We start from the raw sequence: 18,486 nt of genomic DNA on the forward strand, positions 1-18,486 counted from the left end.
TTAAAAATATAAAAAAATATACTGTATTTTGAACCTACTCTGTTTTTAATAAAACTTGGTTCAAAATGTAGACAAAAATATTCTCGCTCTAATAACATAATTATTTTTTTATGAACCTTATATTTTAAAAGTTATACGCACCAAATAACTGAAGCAGTTGAATTAATTATAATATATAATTTAATAAAATAATAATAACAATAATAAAAATCTTACGATTAAAATAAAAGAATAAATTAATAATTGAAAATGAATGTATGCATATCAATTGAAGAGATAAGAATCAAAATAATAAAATATTTAATATGAAGGAAAAGATGTGCATATACGTGTAACCCTTCAAGATGGTTGCAAATATCAGCCAATTGAAAATTAAAGAATGGTAGTACAGGTGTCTTACGAAGAGACTATCATTTTAACTATAAATATGAAGATAGACCTCAAAACTTTGCATACATCCTTCTTTCTTATTTTGTGTATCTCGCATAGATACATATATTTTTATTATTATTATTATTATTATTATTATCTAGTGGTTCACCCAATAGTAAAAATAATAATGTCCTGCTCTGTTTTAAGTATGGTGACTCCCGATCACCGCTACCCTTTTCGATTGATCTAAGCCTCAGGGCTCTGCCCGACTAAGTTGTTGAGATTTGGTCTCGGGACTTCGGGACAAGGTTGATTTAGGGGTATTATACTTATCACGAGTGCATTATATTTTTAATAGCCCAAAGGATATACCCAAAATTTATACCAGGAGTCCTTCTAGTTAAACCCTAAAGTTACACAGTGGGTCCATTCCTTTTTCCCACCATTCTACTCTCTTTTTGTAAGTTACCCAAAACTATTATTTATTATTTCTATTTTGTAAACAAACTTTCATCAAAAGTCATGCCTATTATTTTATTTACCCAATAGGGAACCATAGTTGAGACACCCAAGTAATCCTGCACAACTCCTAAAATTTTCATAGCAATCAGAATCAGGATCAGGGCCCCTAAAACTCAAGGGGGGGGCAAAACCTAGTTGACAATTATCTTCATAACTCATTATAAAATTCGAAATTTACAAAACCGTCGACACAGCAAGCCTACATGCACGAAGGGCTACTCTATGAAAATAGGGTGGTCACTCGCGTAGCGCGACGCCTAAGGGGGTACCCCCTCGCGCTACGCGACGGTGTCAAAATTTCAGTATAAATAGCAGGGGTTGGGATTTGAATTTTGGCACTTGAACGACGAAAATCGGAGTTACGTAGGTCGAGTTATAAGCAAAACAGTCCAACACACACACACAATTATCGAATCGCTGCCGCAAAACAGGGTAATTAGTCAATTGCTATTACGATTCAGTTTCCGGGATCAATATACCCCAAAGAATGTCTAAGTGCCGCCCACATTGGGCTATGCTTTATCGTTGTCGATAATTCGATAATGAGCCGAAGCATTGTACTTTGTCGTTGTCGATAATTCGATATACGAGTTGAAGTACTATACTTTATCGTTTGTCATTTTGATAAATAAGCCGAAGTATTGCACCTGGACATTCATTGTAAAAATTGATCTCGGGGAATTATCGTAACTGCTGTATTGATCATTAACCTGGTTCTTGTAAAAGTCGTTAAGAGTTGATTTAGGTTTTTCACCAATACGTATTCCATTCTGAATATTCCCAACTACACCCTTACAATCAAACAAACTATTAAATCATCAGAAGATCCAGAATAATAAAGTACATGCCTAATTATCAGAAGAAGTAGAATCAGGAAGTTTGTTAACTTAATCCTGCATGCTGATTTGTGAGTTATTCTCTTTTTATAAATTCTTTTATCACAGTTTGTGATTAATTTACAATACTCCAAATTCATTTTCCAAGATTATAATACCAGTGATTAAGTTGATGTAATCACCAAATTGCAGCCAGTATGTGGGGTATTGTGCACAATATTACAGTTTAAATCATTTTAGGTGGGCGTACCTAATTTAATTGATTTACGTCATTCATTGGGGCAGCCAATGGTGATATGACCACTGTCACAGATTCGGTCGAGTGACAAATACTGTGGGTAATTGGTTGATATCAGAAACATGCGTAAAAGATCTTAACACTGTGAATAATCATAAAATGTGTCGTTTTCAGTAAAATGAATAATTCACTCAGTATTTCCCCGCTGACAAATTCTTTTTAAAACGCGTTTCAGGTAATTACAATAGATTGGAGTAAGGATTGGATCCGACACTGAAGGACTTCAAGAAGTGGCTTATTTTCAAATTAAGAAATATTGTTTTTATTAAAAGCTACCTTTGTAAAACATGGAATTTATTCCATCTTTTTAAATAAAATCCGGTGTTTCTAAACTCTGATATTTTTCCTAACTCACGGTCCTGATGAAATTCCGCTGCAATGTTTTTCAAAATAATCACCGGTACCACTGGACTGTTCACGGCACCGATTCCGGCCAGATGGGGTCGGGGGTCGTGACAAGTCTCCCTGGGATTCTCTTCCTAGGAGGATGTCGTGTCTTGAGTGTGCAGGTAACACCATGAACGTGACTTCTTCTGTTCTTGAATTTCGTCCGTCCAAAAGTAACACCGGGAATGATATCTGTCCCAGGGGAAAGACGGCCTCGTTGCAGAAACCAGTTAATGGGTAGTCAACTGGCTCCAAGCGCGCCTTGTCCTCCTGGTCAAATTGATTGAAGCATTGTTCATATATGATATCCGCGGTGCTCCCCGGATCGATGAAGATGTAGTCTGTCTGGTAGTGACCAATCATTCCTGGAATAACTATTGGTCGTTTTTCCCTCGGGCCTCCTCGAACAACTGGGAAGATAACTTGCTTCTCGCGCCATGAATCATCTTGTGTGCGTTTGTTGTAATTTTTCTTTGGTCTTCGTGGACCTCCTTGCACCATGTGGGTTTCCAACTTCCTGAGTTTTTTGTTATCTGGCCCTTCGTCTCTTCTTTGGATTTGGCGGTAGTTGCGCTTTCCGCCCTTGACCAGGTGAGTGAGCTTTCCATCTCTCAGGGCTCTTTCAATTTCTTGCTTCAGGCTAAAACAGTCATCGGTTAGGTGACCTATGTCCTTATGGAATTCACAGTAGAGATTGGGATCTTGACCTCTTTTGTTGCGCATCTGCAGGGGTGGTTTAAATTGGTGATTTTCAGTGGCCAAGACCTCCGAAGGGGTCTTTGTTAATGGCGTCCACTGCTTCTCTCTGTTTTCCCGCTTTACTTCTTTTCGGTGGACTATCTGATTGATTGTGTGTCGCGCATCTTCTCTTGGTGGGCTTCTTTCTCTGTGACTGGAAGGTCTCCATGACTGGCCTCTGCCTTTTCTGCCATGTCGGTCATTAGAGTTATGTGCGCGTTGACGGTGGTCGTCACCGATCAACTGTTTGTCTGTCTGTGCTATTGTTTTGGCGGCCTCAATGAAGGTTTCCCAATCTTTGGGTCCTCCGTCTCTTCCTTTCACGCGTATGATTAGATCATCACACTTGACTGTCCTCATGAAGTGCGCGCGCATCATTTTTTCCCCTACATCTCCAATCTCCAAACATTCCTTGTTATATCTTGTGATAAAATCTTCCACGCTTTCATGGTCTCGGCGCCATATGTTTAGACAATCTGCTGGGTCCCTGGCGTGCCTCCGCTGTTGAGAGAAGTGTGCCAGGAACTTCTCTCTGAAGTCGACCCATGATTTAATTTTTCCTGCTGGTAAGTTGTCGAACCAGACGCGCGCTGCGCCCACGAACGTTTGTGCGAACAGGTGACACCAGGTAGGTAGATTCCACCCACCTGTTGCTCCTGCGCCTTTGAAAACCTGGAGATGATCATCTGGATCTGTCAGGCCATTGTATTTGCCAACGTTGTGCGGCAGCTTGGTTTTGTCTATAGCGGCTGTGGCAATCTCCCTGATGAATTTTGAATCTTCAGCCATGTCGTCTGGACGATAGCTTAAGGTATAATCATGCTCTGCCTTTGGGTTGTATCCTGCGCGCTTTGCGGGCTTGTATGACGCGTGTTCTGGGTGTAACCCGCTGAACACTGTGCTTTCCTTGTACGTTGGGTCTTCCTCTTCATCTTCCCACTCATTGTTCATGTTGCGCGCGCCCAGGCGGCTTTGAATCGGCTTACGTTGTAAGTTGGAGTGCTGCACATAGTTGCTTTCTGTTTCACCATAAGTGTCGCGCGTGTCGTGCGCACTAGGCTTTCTGATGTTTGTTGCAGGTCCTTTTTCTGGTCGTAAAGTCCACGCGTTGACCTGCTGAGTCGTGTGTGTGCTCAGAGACCGTTGCGGTGGAGTAACGAACGCCGATTGGTTAGCCTGTGCTTGGAGCAGGGCTTGTTGCGCGCTCAATTGTGTGTAAACCAGGTTTATGGATGCCACTTGCGGTGGAGTAACGAACGCCAAGAACTACATTATTTGACATTTCCAATGGTAAAAAACTTATTAAATTCTTAATTGATATAATTTTATAAATTTTTAAACAACCGATTTTCATCCATGGACAATTTTATGTGGTGCTATAAGAGTAAAAGGTAGAGATAAAGTCAAATTAATAATATTAGATGCAGATGATAATAATATAAATGAAAAATGTATAAAAAAAATACTTTGAGATTTATAACTTACTTTTTAGTTTGGGAATTGAGATTGTAATTTAGCGTTGTCTTTATTTAATGTAACACGTAATTTTATTTATAGATTTGTAAATTATATCATTTATATTTTAACATTTATAGTATATTGATACCTAACCTAGTTTAAATTTAAATTATATATGAAAATTAAAGTGATAATTATAATATTTGATACAAGAATAATAATTATCCATACGAAATACCCTTTTCGTCTCGCCAGCCTCGATAACTGCCCCTGTCGTTCCTCTTTTCATGACAAAACAAACACTTTTCCTTTACCACATATTCTATATCTATATGTTGTATCTATATGTCTTACTCATCTCCCCTTTTGCTCTGTCTCTTTCAACAAACTAGTCTGCCTGTGTGGGAATATCCTAACCACATTTTTAACTCTAGTTTACTGGAATTAGGGTTCTTGAAAATGAATCTTTCATACCCATTCTCATTTCATTCCATTTTATGATCTGGGTTCATCGATGCCCACCCGGTTTCATACATCCGACCCGATTCCTGATCTGGGTCTTGGATCTTTTGTGTTTTTAACACTTTTAAGAACATACCCAGTTGGGGATTGTGGGAAAGTTTGAAGCTTGATGGGGTTACAATAATGTTGTTGTAGTTGAAACTTAGGGTTTTGGGGGAAAATGGGGGTGGGTCAAGAAACTGTTAAAGCTAGGGTTTTGAATGTGGATAAAGTGAAGGAAAGCAAGAAGAAAGATGAGGATAGTGATGGTGAAGAAACAGGGTGTTGGATTAAGTTTAGATTGTTTGGAAGGTGTGTATCTTCAAGGGATAAAGTTGAGAGCTCTGTTAGTGGCAGCAGCACTGAATATGGTAATCTTGTTAACTCCTCATGTTTGATGATATGATTTTAGTTGGTTATGTTTGTTGGCTATTTTTGATGCTGTATTAACTGTTAGTAAGCAAGAGTTTTTTGATCAGCATAACTGGTTTAAAAAATCTACCAAGAAGTTTTGAAATTTACAAAAATGCCCTTGTTAGCTACAAATCTTGGTCTCATTGGGGAGCAGAAGTAAAGGGAAAGTTTATATTGTTGATGTTGTATGGTGAAAAAGGATAGATTGCTTCTTGCTTAAGTTTGATTACTGATTAGTTTATATGTGCAATTCCGACGCACTTTTTAGTATTTTGTAGAACGTATTACTAACGAAAACGTGTTGTCGTGGAAATTTACATGGCAAAGTTTGTTGACCTAAATGGACCATATGTGAGGGCTGTGTAGTTGTGGTCTTGTTAGGCACGAAAACAGGGTTGTTAATAAAACTTGATACACATCAAGTAGGGCTTATGTGGCTTACGCTCCATGCATGCTTGTCACCTCAACCGCATAGCTTGAAAAATAAGTTTATAGTTTTCTAGTTTGGAAAAACAAAATAAATCTTATGGTGGCGTTGAAAGTTTTGGATAAGTTAAAAAGTTTGCATGCCAATATCTATATCTTTGTTTCGTCATGCATCACGATACTTTTAGGTTTTAGCATATCATAGAACCTGAAGTTTCCGGTAACATAGAATTAAGGAACTCTTATTTATATTTTGAAAACAAGATCTTCTGAATTTATTGAGATCGTTCTAAGCGTTACAAGGAAAACGTATTGTGTTTTAACGCGTTTTGAACAAACAATGTTTATTGATTGAATTCCCTGTTTTTAACTTTGTTATTATGTGAACCAGCTGAAAGTAAATCAACAAACGATACTAGTACAGACCAACCAGTCGCTCCAGTTGCTTCATCTTCAACTACTAGCAACAGGGAAAGCACTACATCTACTCCAAACATAACCCAAGAACTCAAAATCGCTTCTCAGCTGAGAAAATTTAACTTCGTTGAACTCAAATCAGCAACAAGAAATTTCAGACCCGAGAGTCTACTTGGTGAGGGTGGCTTTGGTTGCGTTTTCAAAGGATGGATCAACGAGAACGGGACCGCACCTGTGAAGGCGGGCACCGGTCTAACCGTTGCTGTCAAGACTCTGAACCATGATGGACTCCAGGGTCACAAAGAATGGCTTGTAAGCACCCTCTGATCCTTCACCTTTCACGTTCAAACTATATGCTGCACGGGCTTTTCTTATCTTCGTTTTTGGCAGGCGGAAGTTAACTTTCTCGGTGACCTTTTACATCCAAATTTGGTTAAATTGGTCGGCTATTGCATTGAGGATGATCAAAGGCTGCTTGTTTACGAGTTTATGCCTCGTGGAAGCCTGGAAAATCATCTTTTCAGAAGTACGTCCGTGTTTGTTCTTTGTTCACGCCTAATCTGGCAAAACGGACGGGTCGGGTTGGGTGACGGGTCAACATGGGTTTGGGTCATCTCGGGTCGGTGAATTACGCCTAGGGTGTCCAAAAAGCTCGCGGCCTGCTCGAAAAAAGCTCGGTTCGATTTGTTAAACGAGGCGAGCTCAAGTTGGAGCTTGCGAGCCGGCTCGAATGATTTATTTTACAGATATTAATTTAATTTTAAATGTATTAAATTAAAAATGCGGGAGGGGGTTAAAGTATTAACATTTTAAGTTTAATTAATTGAATAACTCAATAACATATAAAAATATCAGAAAAAACTAAAATAATACATATAATATTTTTAATATGCCTTTCTGTCTTTAAAATATCAGAAAAACAAAACAAAAATAATACATAAGTTATGCTATTTTTTTTTGTTTTTTTTAATGTTATCAATACTTGTAAAAAGTTATGAAAATAAAAAAAAAATTAACGAGCCGGCTAGATTGGGCTCTAGATGGCTCGAACTTTTTACAAGCCAAGCTCGAGCTCGACTTTTCAGCTCGATAAAATAAACGAGCTGAGCCGAGCTGGCTCGTGTAACTTTGAGCTCGAGCCAATCATGGCTCGGCTCGATTACACCTTTCACTAATATCAATAAGTCATAAAGTTTTATTTGATTAACAGGGTCACTACCCCTACCTTGGGCTATGAGGATGAAAATTGCACTTGGTGCTGCAAAGGGTCTTGCTTTCCTCCACGAGGAAGCCGAAAGACCAGTCATTTATCGAGATTTTAAAACGTCAAATATATTACTAGATGCGGTTTGTGGTTCTACTGCACTAAGCTTGTATCATTAAATAAATTGTCATATTGAGAACTGTAACGTGTTGTTTTTAGGACTACAATGCAAAACTTTCTGATTTTGGACTTGCGAAAGACGGACCTGAAGGTGATAAGACCCATGTGTCTACTCGAGTGATGGGCACATACGGATATGCTGCTCCTGAGTATGTGATGACCGGTATGGTTCTTGCTTTATGGATCGGGTCGGGTTGACCCACCAACACTTTCTATCTATCTAATATGATGTTTGATGAATGCCAGGACATTTGACATCAAAGAGTGACGTCTACAGCTTCGGGGTGGTGTTACTCGAGATGATCACTGGTCGGAGATCAATGGACAAGAACCGGCCTAACGGTGAGCACAACCTTGTGGAATGGGCCCGACCATATCTCGGGGAAAGGAGAAGGTTCTACAAGCTAATAGACCCGCGTCTGGAAGGTCGGTTCTCAATTAGAGGTGCACAAAAAGCGGCTCAATTGGCTACCCTTTGTCTTAGCCGTGACCCAAAGGCTAGACCGCTCATGAGTGAGGTTCATGAAGCCCTGAAGCCCCTCCCGAACCTCAAGGACATGGCCTGTTCTTCTCCTTACTTTCAGGCAATGCAGTCGGAGCGGTCCGGAAGCAATTCAAGTAGTAGAAATGGGTCCAAAGCGCTGCCAGTGAGGAGTTTATCGATTTCCAACTCTCCTTTTCACCAGAATCAACCTTATCGGTCTCCAAAACCTGTCGGATAGCTTCAATGATGTCGTGATTTTTGTAAACCTGTGAAATTGCTGATTGATGAATTGGTGATGTTTCGTTTATGGTATTGCTGAAACCCCCGTTTTGTTTGCATCTTCACTGTTCAAAGTGTTTATAGCTGCAGTTTTCGTTTTTTTTCTTTGTTTGTTTGTTTGCATCTTTATTGTTTTGTAATGTAATCACCAAATGGAAGGATTGAGTAATGTGTGAAACTGAGCGTCTAATGTTGTGGAAAAGGGGGCCATATCGGGTAAGGAACATGTTTATGCACGATCTGGATAAGATTTGTAGCATTGTTATCCGAATCTTCATATGCTTAGGCTTTAATGTGTTTATGAAACCGCTGTCGGATATCATAATCACTTATCCTGTAAAGCTTGCTTGTAGTTTTTGTCTACTGATCCACATCAGTGCTCAAATCATGTTCTTTACTTGGACATCATTTTTAGTTCAGTGTCTTCTGCTCATCACCTAAAGTGCAATGTGGATGTACATAAAAGACTGGAAGTGAAGATCGGTAAAGGCGATACATCAGCTTTCAGCACCATCAGCCTCCGTCATGGCACTCCAATCACACCCACAACACATAGTCTAAATAAAATTTTTCATTTCGTTTTGAAAACTGTATGATTTAAAAAAATATATATATATCTGCCACATCGCGCATGCACTCATATCTTGTTTTGTATATGTTATTAAGTTTTTTTCTTAAACTCGCTTATTATCTAAAAATTTACTGTAAGAAAAATGTATGAAAGCAAAGTTTCTAATATTCCAAGTCCAAATGATAATAAAAATAAACATGATTAGTGCTTTCATATAGCATTCAACTGTCAATCTGTCATAGTATTTTTTAAAAGAAATTATAGAATTACCATATCAAATTATCAATTCATAAACATTACTATTCAAAATTTATCTTTGATATGAACAAACTTTCAAACTATTTATAATTATTGTACCCTTCAAAAAAATTATAATTATTATAGATATTTAAGAGTTACTCAGATTTGATTGATATAAAAGGTATAAACCTTAATTCATAAACCATTACATTAATTACTTTATACTTTATATACCTTTAGGAAACCTGGTATAGTAGATGTCCACAATAATAAAATTACTGTAAATAACTAAGGCTACACGGTATGGGGTCCGTCCCCCCTACCGTCTTGGATCAGCGCCGGTGTGAACACTGTGCCGCCCCCCCACGTCCCGGCTTCTCCGTCCCTTTCTCACCGTTTGCGACGGTCCAAGAAAGTGGGGCCCATTTCAAATATGACCGTTAAAAAAAACAATTTGATAATTATTAATTGAAAAATAATGGCTATTTTTTAAATTCTCCCTCATTTCACTTCCATTTTTATAAATACTCACCTCTTTTACTCATTTTTTCACAACTTTTCACCCACTACAATCTCACATCTCTCTCACATTTTATAAACCCTCTTCCCTTTTTATAAAAGCTCATCTATTTTTATACTCGCTAGCACCCCATCTCTCTATAAAAAATTATGTCTTCACCTTCTCCTATTTCCCTTTAAGTTTATTTTTTTAAGTTTATTTTTTTTAAGTTTATGTTTTTTTTAAATTTATTTTTTTTAAGTTTAATTTTTTTTTTAAGTTTATGTAATATTTTTTAATATTAATGAAAATATTTTGTTACTTTATTTGTTAAATGTTAAAAAAAAAGTTGAAGATTAAAAAAAATAAAAAAAAACATAAAAGTGGTGGAGGAGTATGACTAGAACCATCCTCCCATGCCTTCTAGTTTTGGAAGATGGACCATCCTTGGGAGGACTATGACGTGGCGCCTAAGTGGCGGATCATCCTCCAAGGATGGTCCATCACCATACCCACTAGCCTAATATATATTCACATCAAATACAGATCTCATAAAAATCTTACCATAAATTCAAATTATATTATTTCAATAAAAATATAACTTAAACAACAGTAAGATATTAAATAAATGTACTCAAACATGAAAACAAGATAACTAAACATGAATCCATACATCAGTGATTAAACATTGAGTACAATATTTAGTAAAACCTGTTTGAATCTTCATCCTTTATGAACCTAAACAGCCCAAACAACGATCACTATCAACAAGACGAGCGGATTGATTCCTTTAATCATGTAGGAACCACTTTGGGGCGGGGAAGGTACAGGAGCAGGAACAAATTCAACCACATTGACGCTAACTTTCATTCCATTGTAGCAATAACCACCACTTGAGAGGAAATAGTATTGTTTCGGTTGAGTGAGCTCAAACACATCACGTCCTGCGCCTCTCGTGATGTTGAAGATGAATCCTTGATCACTGCAGTTTCCATAGCTTGTTTCGTTTACCTCTAACACGTTGAACAAGTTCCTATCGTACACAAAATCTGCAATAGGTTTGATTTTAATTTAAACACGAGATCTGAATAATTTTAATTGCAATGATTTAAAAGAAGATATGAATTATTATTATTTTAGTTTATCATATCTATCATCAAATTTCTGAACAAATTTAAAGTTGACAGAAAATAATTTACTATATATAATTATATAAACCACAAAGGGAAAATCATGAAAATTTGGTAGACTTACTTTTTTAACAAAAATAGATATTTATTTTAAACATTTTAAAAATAGACATTTAGGCAACACCACCAGCCATATTTTAGCTTTTTTTTTTTTTTTTTTTTTTTTTTTTTTTTTCTGAAAATTGACTTTCATTAAACCACCAAACCAAGACCAACTATTTCCAAGACGGAAAAAGCAATCCGAAAACCACAAGAAAATATAATTACAACAGATCGAAAGAACACCACCGATCCCAATCAGCCATATTTTAGCTGACGTCTAAGGCTTAGCTCACAAAAATAGCCAAATAAACCGATAAACGTGTAAGGCTAGCTAAGGCTTAACACCCGCTTTTACACCTGTTGTCCTTTGAATGGTTCTTTTTCAAAAATGCGATAAAATTGAATTGGAGTAGCCGCTGCGAAACGTTCAAAAATGCAATGAAATTTAAAAGAGATGCTTATCGACAAGGAAATCTGCAATAGATTTGTTTTAAACACGAGATCTGAACGAAAAATGGATCAAATTAGAAGAGATGAATAAGTTTATCTTAGTTATCACCAAAAAATCTTAACAAATCAAAATTGACAGGAAATAATTAACCACAAATTTGATTGGAGTAGCAGTGGATCATTAAAAAATGCTATAACGAAATCTGTAATCAATGTATGATTTAATTAGAAGAAGAGATAAATCAGTCTATCGTAGTTATCAACAAATGATCTAAACAAATGCAAAATTAATTTTACTAAATAGAAACTAAATAAATGAATAAAGTAGCCGAAGAACACTCAAAAGCTTGCGATAAAACTTCAAAAAACTGCTTCAAATTTACGAGATCTATTACGATTCCGTTAGCATGCGATAATTATCATGACAAAAAAACGTACAACAATATAATATATATATATATATATAGAGAGAGAGAGAGATGGTTAATTACAAAGCCAGTCGCCGACGTAGAAAACCTGTTGAAGTGACCAATCAGTGTAATTAACATTAGGTTTCCACCTATCGTTACCACCGACGAGGTGACGCACCGGATCTCTACACACAGCGAATGTTAGCATCGCCGCCATAACAACAATCTTCAGCCATAAATCTCCTCCGGATCGTCTCATTGTGCACTAAATCTTCAACTCCTGATATGTCCTACACACAGTAGAAAACACGCAGACAAGATGTTGTGTATTAATAGCACGCAATACCGTCGGAAATAATGCCAGGCTGGCAATCTTCTTTATTGCAGTTTCGGTAACGTAAAGTACTGGTACAATGCACACCAGTGGCGTAAGTTAGTCTGTGACGCGCATAACTTGTGTTTCATCCTCATGATATCCTGTCACCGTATTTTGTGCTTGAGCATACTATACTTTCCTGGTGCTTCGATTTTGTGGAGTTTTTTGTGTGAAATGGGGAACATGTGGTTACATGCATGATAAATGGGAAAACAAAGGTTTTGTTTATCTTTAATTTATATTAGTTAATAACAATGATTCTTTTCTGTTTTACTTTTAATAAAGTAAATTAGAAAATTGATTATAAAATGAGAAACTGCCAAGATAGTTAAAAAAATTACAAAAATAGACCTGAAAAGAGTTAATTACACAAATGGGTCCGATGGTTTATACCTAATTTCTTCTTTGGGTACTAACTTTATTTTTAAACAGGTTTAGCTTCTATGGTTCCAATTTTGTAACACCTTTGGGTACTAACACCAAAATTAGTTAATTAATAACTAAAATACCCTTGCATTTTTTTAAGTTTATCAATGTAACACGTTTGGGTACTAACACCTAATTTTATTTAAGTTTAAATCAATTTTACAAAATCTATTTATTTTTTCTATTTTCATCTTTTTATTATATCTCTTAATTAACATAAACTCTATTTTTTTTTTCATATTTTTATTAAATTTCTTATTTAACATAAAATCTACTTGTTACACCAGTAAGTTTTTTTAAATAGATTTTTTAAATAAAATTTACTAGCTATATAGTTTTATGTAAATTAAATTTTCTTACTAGTTTTAAATAATGTAAACCTTACTCGTTTTCAATTTTGGATATATATGATTAATAATAATAATAAATATCTTTCATGTAAAAAAATTAAGCCATTTTTAACTTGTTTTTTTGTTCATTTACATTTTACTATTTTAGAAAGATATTTAATTTACATAAAATCTACTAGTTGCACCAGTAAAATCTACTAGCTATATAGTTTTATGTAAATTAAATATCTTTTTTACAAAAAAAACGAGTTAAAAAAAGGCTTAAATTTTTTTAGTTTTATCTAAAATACCTAGCTATATAGTTTTATGTAAATTAAATATCTTTCTAAAATAGTAAAATGTAAATGAAAAAAAAACGAGTTAAAAAAAGGCTTAAATTTTTTACATGAAAGATATTTATTATTATCAATCATTTCAATCCAAATTGAAAACGAGTAAGGTTTACATTATTTAAAACGAGTAAGAAATTTAATTTACATAAAACTATATAGCTAGTAGATTTTATTTAAAAAATCTATTTAAAAAAATACTGGTGTAATAAATAGATTTTATGTTAAATAAGACATTTAATAAAAATATGAAAATAAAAAAATAAATAGAGTTTATGTTAATTAAGAGATATAATAGAAAGATGAAAATAAAAAAATAAATAGATTTTGTAAAATTGATTTAAACTTAAATAAAATTAGGTGTTAGTACCCAAATGTGTTACATTGATAAACTTAAAAAAATGCAAGGGTATTTTAGTCATTAATTAACTAATTTTGGTGTTAGTACCCAAAGGTGTTACAAAATTGAAACCATAGAACCTAAACCTGTTAAAAAATAAAGTTAGTACCCAAAGGCGAAATTAGGTATAAACCACAGGACCCATTTGTGTAATTAACCCATCTGAAAATTTAATCGTTCTCAAAAAGTGTGGGCTAAGCCTTATCCAACATAAAAAATAGGTTTGACCGACGCTTTTCACTAAATGGACGGGATTAGCTGACGATTTCCTAGTCGTCTCAGCCAAAATTGTAGGCTAGATTCTAGCTGACTCAGTCGGTGGACATGACGTGAATGACTAAATTTCATGTTTATTTTAAAAAAGTTGGTTTAACTTAGAGTCGGGGGGTCTAAGTTGCTGAGTGTTATGTGCCTTATGTCCAAGGGTTGATGCAAAACTACTATCGAGTCGGGGGTCTCATTGGAAGCAGCCTCTGTATTCCTGACGAGTAGAGGTAAGACTGTCTACATCTTACCCTCCTCAGACCCTTTTTTTTGAATGGAAAATTTGAGTCATTGACGGACCACTAGAGTATCATTGTGCCACCAACGGAACCACCCGATCATATTCATCTCCACTAGGCATAATGTCTATACACCAATTCAGGAGGAAACCCAATAAATATGAGAAAACCCCCCTTATGGGAATTGAACCCAGGACCTACTGGTCCTAAAGTCTTATCCTACCTCCAAGATGCCACTAGGCTATAAAGCCGTGAACACCCTCCTCAGACCCTACTTTAACTTTACTATTGGTGAGATTTACTGAGTATGATGATGATATATGATTGGTTTAACTAAGACTATTTTGGTAATTTCTATTGGAAGGATGTATATAATGATGTATATAACATTGTTATGGGATGAATTTCATTTATAACCAGTGGTTTTCTAACGTGCTATGCTGTGGGAACTTGGTTGGTATTGATTCGGTTCGTTTCGTTTCGATACTAACACTTGCTATAGTAAGAAAGAGAAAACTAAAAAATAAAGTCGTGATAAGCTAAAAAGGATATCAACACGTGTTTTACATCAATCTAAAACCATAAAAACGAATACCGGTTTCTGATATTACCGATATCGGTGTTGGTGTTGTTCGGCCAAAATCGGTTAGGTTCGTCACGTATCGATACTCGTACAATTTACGTAATAAAATAAGTTTTTTAATATTGTTACCGGCACTCGTATAGTTTACAATTTACGATACAAAAATGCATTGTTTTGAATACAAAAAAAAATAGTATTCATCTTCGGTTTTGAGTCGATTTGGTACGATAACGACATGGTATCCATTTTCAATAAAATTTATATCACAATGCTAAAAAAATAAATATATTTGCAAAGTTAGATTTAAAAAAAAAGAAAGTCAACGTAAACAAATTATTAAACAATCAAGCTAAATAATAAACAACATATTATTAAAAAAATGAAAATAATATTTAGATCTAAAATATGTATAATAAAATAATAATAATAATAATAATAATAATAATAATAATAATAATAATAATAATAATAATAATAATAATAATAATAATAATAATAATGTATAACTAGGCACATCATGATCAAAACAAGGTTTTTTTTGATTATTTGTTTAAGAAAAATATCGTATACTTAAAAAGCATTCAAATAAGTATTGTTTTTAAACACAATCCATAAAAATTGACTATCAAATGCAAAAAAAAAAAGTCCTTTTTTATTGAGTGAAACTAAATTTGGTCCCTCATTTATTTATTATACTTGTTCTTTCCTTTTCCCATGTATGAAGTTTCTTTTTTGAAATGGCTTTGAATAAATATTGGAGAAAGACACTTTTTGGCGTTTTCGGTATTGGTACGGTACGGTATCGGTATTATACCGATACCGACCCTCAAAATACGGTATAATACCGATACCGTACCGTACCGATACCTAACCGACATGTTTCGGTATCGGTATCGGTACCTAGTTTGGGTGAAATTCGGGATCGGTATTAGGCGGTATCGGTATCGGTTCGATATCGAATACCGATATGCTCATCCCTATTCTATACGGTGTACTAGCTAATACTTGCTATTTTGTTCATTGGAGGGCATTGAATGCTATGCTAATGATCAAGCCGGTGCTACTAGGGAGGAGTGTACATACTCTCCAAAAAGTGCATATATCTTTTTAAAGTTTAATGGTTATTGATAGTAAAGAATTACAGGTGTTAATTGATGAAAATCCTGCTTGCTATCTTTTTACAAATATTTTGCATGTGGTAATAGATTTACAACTCACCTGCATAGTAATTAAAAGTTAGAATTGTCGTTGGTGGGTTGTGAATTTGTTAACTATTTAAGTGAAGTTGGAGGTTGATACTTGGTAGTCTCTCTGGTTTTAATGAGGCATTGTTACAAAAGTGGAGGTGATGTTTCTATACTAGAAGAAATGATTTATGGGTGCAAAACTGCAAATCATTTAAAGAGATTCAAGGTCAGAAGGCAGGGACTATAAATGGAGAAGCAACGGGCTGCGGAAGTGTAACATCCCGAGTCTTCTGGTAAATAAAATCCAAATGCCTCGAATAACTCGTAAACGAAACCCTGAACGCGTACGACGAGAACTAGCACGGAAAACAAGAAAATATAATTCTTGTCACCGTCGCGTGTCACGACAGGGACTCTTGTATCTGTCGCGTAGCATGAGGGCGTCGAATTCCAAATAGAGCAGTTCTTGGGCATTCCAAACTGCTCATATTCGATTTCTGAATCTCTTTCTCTCGTTTTCTGTCCCGATTCCCGTGTACGAAACCCCAATCACTGAAACGATACCCTGCCCGATTGATCTGAAACCCTAGCAACGAAAAGCTAAAGTTCCGCCTGAATAAGGTGATATTTTATACATTGAGGTTTTGATCTCGTGATTGTCGTTAAAGTTTGATTCCGTTTTTACACTTATGCGTAATTTACTCTGTTAAATTAGATGCCTAATTATCAGAAGGCTTAGAAACAGGACTATAGACTTACAAGAAGCTTAGTTATCTGAAGGCTCAAGAACTACAAGCTAGCAAGGTGAGTTCCTTTGAACCGTTTCTAAAACGGGATGTGATGTTCTGTCTGATTGGTAATAACTATGGAATCGACTATGTATAGCATCAGTGATATGTGGCAATGATTGATAGGATGATTGAGGGCTGATTGTATGTATCTGATTTAGCCAGTAGAGTTTGTATACATAGTCTGGCTATGTGAACATACTGTGCTTACTCTGTTCTTATCTGTTTGGCATGATTATATCTGATTGATGTTATCGCTGATAAATATATGCTTTGAATAAAATCATTTATGTTCATGAACTCACCAGTTTTTGCTGAGTCCTAAATATTTTTCGGGCACACATCCTAGGTGCCATGTGATTGCAGGAATTGCAGACATTGAGACTAGCATACGAAGAGATAGAGGTTTAGAGGGCTGCTGAAGGTTTAGATCTCTAGTATAGTTAAACTGATATTATTGTGTAATATGAGAGATGCATAATACTCTTTAATAAAAGTTCAGAAGCTTCCGTTGTGAAATCTCTAATTACTATGTGTTCTGTATATCAGACGCGTAATACTCCCCATAGCTTATCCTGGGATGCGGGTGTTACAAGTTGGTATCAGAGCCGTGGTTTAAGTTAACCAGGTATCTAGACTTAAACTAAGAAAGATGATTTAAGATAAGCTTTGAGATAAGTGGTTTCCCGCATAGGTTTAGGGTAATAGGTGCTGGTATGTCGTGAGGGTGATGACTAGAACATTGCAAGCACAGTAAATAAGCGATAACACTTGGCCACTGTTGTTTCTTGTTTATTGGTACTACCCGGTTCTGGAATACGATCTGTCATGTGAATACTAATTTCCTTGTTCCTTGATAAAAGCTTTTTAGCTCATGATTTGAGATAATTCTATTTATGAGAAATACAATGATAATTACCTCTCCGGCAAGACTAGGTATAGTGTGGTAGACTTTCCAACTTGTCCGGGTAAGATGGGTAGCCTCTCCGGCGAGACCAGGTAAGATGGGGTATATGTTATGTTAAAAAGTTACAAAATTCCCTAAGCAGTACCATGACCTGATGTCCTGTTTTTGGAAATATGAACATGTTAAATACCTTGATCTTATGAATGGTATGTATATTATAGTATAGGAAACACATGATTGTATAGATATGTATATCTATATATAAGAAAATCCAAAGGTCATAATGATTGATAATTTAGGATGAATCACGAGTATGTGTGTCAATGATAATTTTAGATTTCTTTATCATGAACCTTTCGTATACAACTATAATTCCGATACCGAACACTATTCCATTGGATCATCTGTCTCGTAATTCGTGCGACAAGATGAACGATAGGAATCATTTAAGTTGGGATGCCATCGTAAGTATAAGAATTCCAATGCGTTACCTTAGATTTTCAACGCTAGTAGGAAACCTGTAACTAAAAGTTTTCCAAGGCATAAAATGTATAACTAAAACTTACGCTAATGAGAGTAATTCTACTTTCATTAAGAACTGTTGAGAAGACGAGAGTAACCTACGACTAGATACACTTACAAAGACTTTCTTCACCTGTAATCCTACTAAGATTACCAGTAATAAAGAAGTTGTTACGGCAATACATGGGCTACAAAGG

The 18,486-nt window shown here is 35.5% G+C and overlaps 2 protein-coding genes across 3 annotated transcripts; one reads left to right on the plus strand and one right to left on the minus strand.

Annotated features, from left to right (window-relative positions):
- The first annotated feature begins 453 nt into the window (after positions 1 to 453).
- On the plus strand, positions 454 to 8,620 carry LOC110912310 (probable serine/threonine-protein kinase PIX7). 2 transcript variants are annotated; one of them, XM_035983910.1, is made up of 7 exons: positions 454 to 832; positions 2,204 to 5,483; positions 6,344 to 6,681; positions 6,760 to 6,895; positions 7,580 to 7,716; positions 7,793 to 7,916; positions 8,000 to 8,620. In XM_035983910.1, the coding sequence occupies exons 2-7, from the start codon at positions 5,294 to 5,296 to the stop codon at positions 8,473 to 8,475; spliced, it is 1,401 nt and encodes a 466-aa protein (XP_035839803.1). In that variant the 5' UTR covers positions 454 to 832; positions 2,204 to 5,293; the 3' UTR covers positions 8,476 to 8,620. The 2 variants fall into 2 exon arrangements, with proteins under 2 accessions (XP_035839803.1, XP_022012690.1); XM_022156998.2 differs by having other exon boundaries at positions 458 to 1,801.
- Positions 8,621 to 10,453: 1,833 nt separating this feature from the next.
- LOC110910194 (lamin-like protein) lies at positions 10,454 to 12,450 on the minus strand. Its single transcript, XM_022154896.2, has 2 exons — positions 12,000 to 12,450; positions 10,454 to 10,875 (listed from the first exon to the last, which is right to left on the minus strand). Exons 1-2 carry the CDS (start codon positions 12,175 to 12,177, stop codon positions 10,565 to 10,567), a joined length of 489 nt encoding a protein of 162 aa, XP_022010588.1. The 5' UTR covers positions 12,178 to 12,450; the 3' UTR covers positions 10,454 to 10,564.
- Between the last annotated feature and the right edge of the window lie 6,036 nt (positions 12,451 to 18,486).

Source organism: Helianthus annuus, chromosome 15 (assembly GCF_002127325.2).
Source record: "Helianthus annuus cultivar XRQ/B chromosome 15, HanXRQr2.0-SUNRISE, whole genome shotgun sequence".
Classification (NCBI taxonomy): Eukaryota; Viridiplantae; Streptophyta; class Magnoliopsida; order Asterales; family Asteraceae; genus Helianthus; species Helianthus annuus.

What these genes read in the sequence shown, in the direction of transcription:
- LOC110912310 (XM_035983910.1), top strand. Translation starts at nt 5,294, where the DNA reads ATGGGGGTGGGTCAAGAAACTGTTAAAGCTAGGGTTTTGAATGTGGAT. An exon ending in TGGCAGCAGCACTGAATATG is followed by an intron (nt 5,484 to 6,343) that starts GTAATCTTGTTA and finishes TATGTGAACCAG; the next exon opens with CTGAAAGTAAATCAACAAAC. An exon ending in GGAAAATCATCTTTTCAGAA is followed by an intron (nt 6,896 to 7,579) that starts GTACGTCCGTGT and finishes TTTGATTAACAG; the next exon opens with GGTCACTACCCCTACCTTGG.
- LOC110910194 (XM_022154896.2), bottom strand. Translation starts at nt 12,177, where the DNA reads ATGAGACGATCCGGAGGAGATTTATGGCTGAAGATTGTTGTTATGGCG. An exon ending in CTACGTCGGCGACTGGCTTT is followed by an intron (nt 10,876 to 11,999) that starts GTAATTAACCAT and finishes AACCTATTGCAG; the next exon opens with ATTTTGTGTACGATAGGAAC.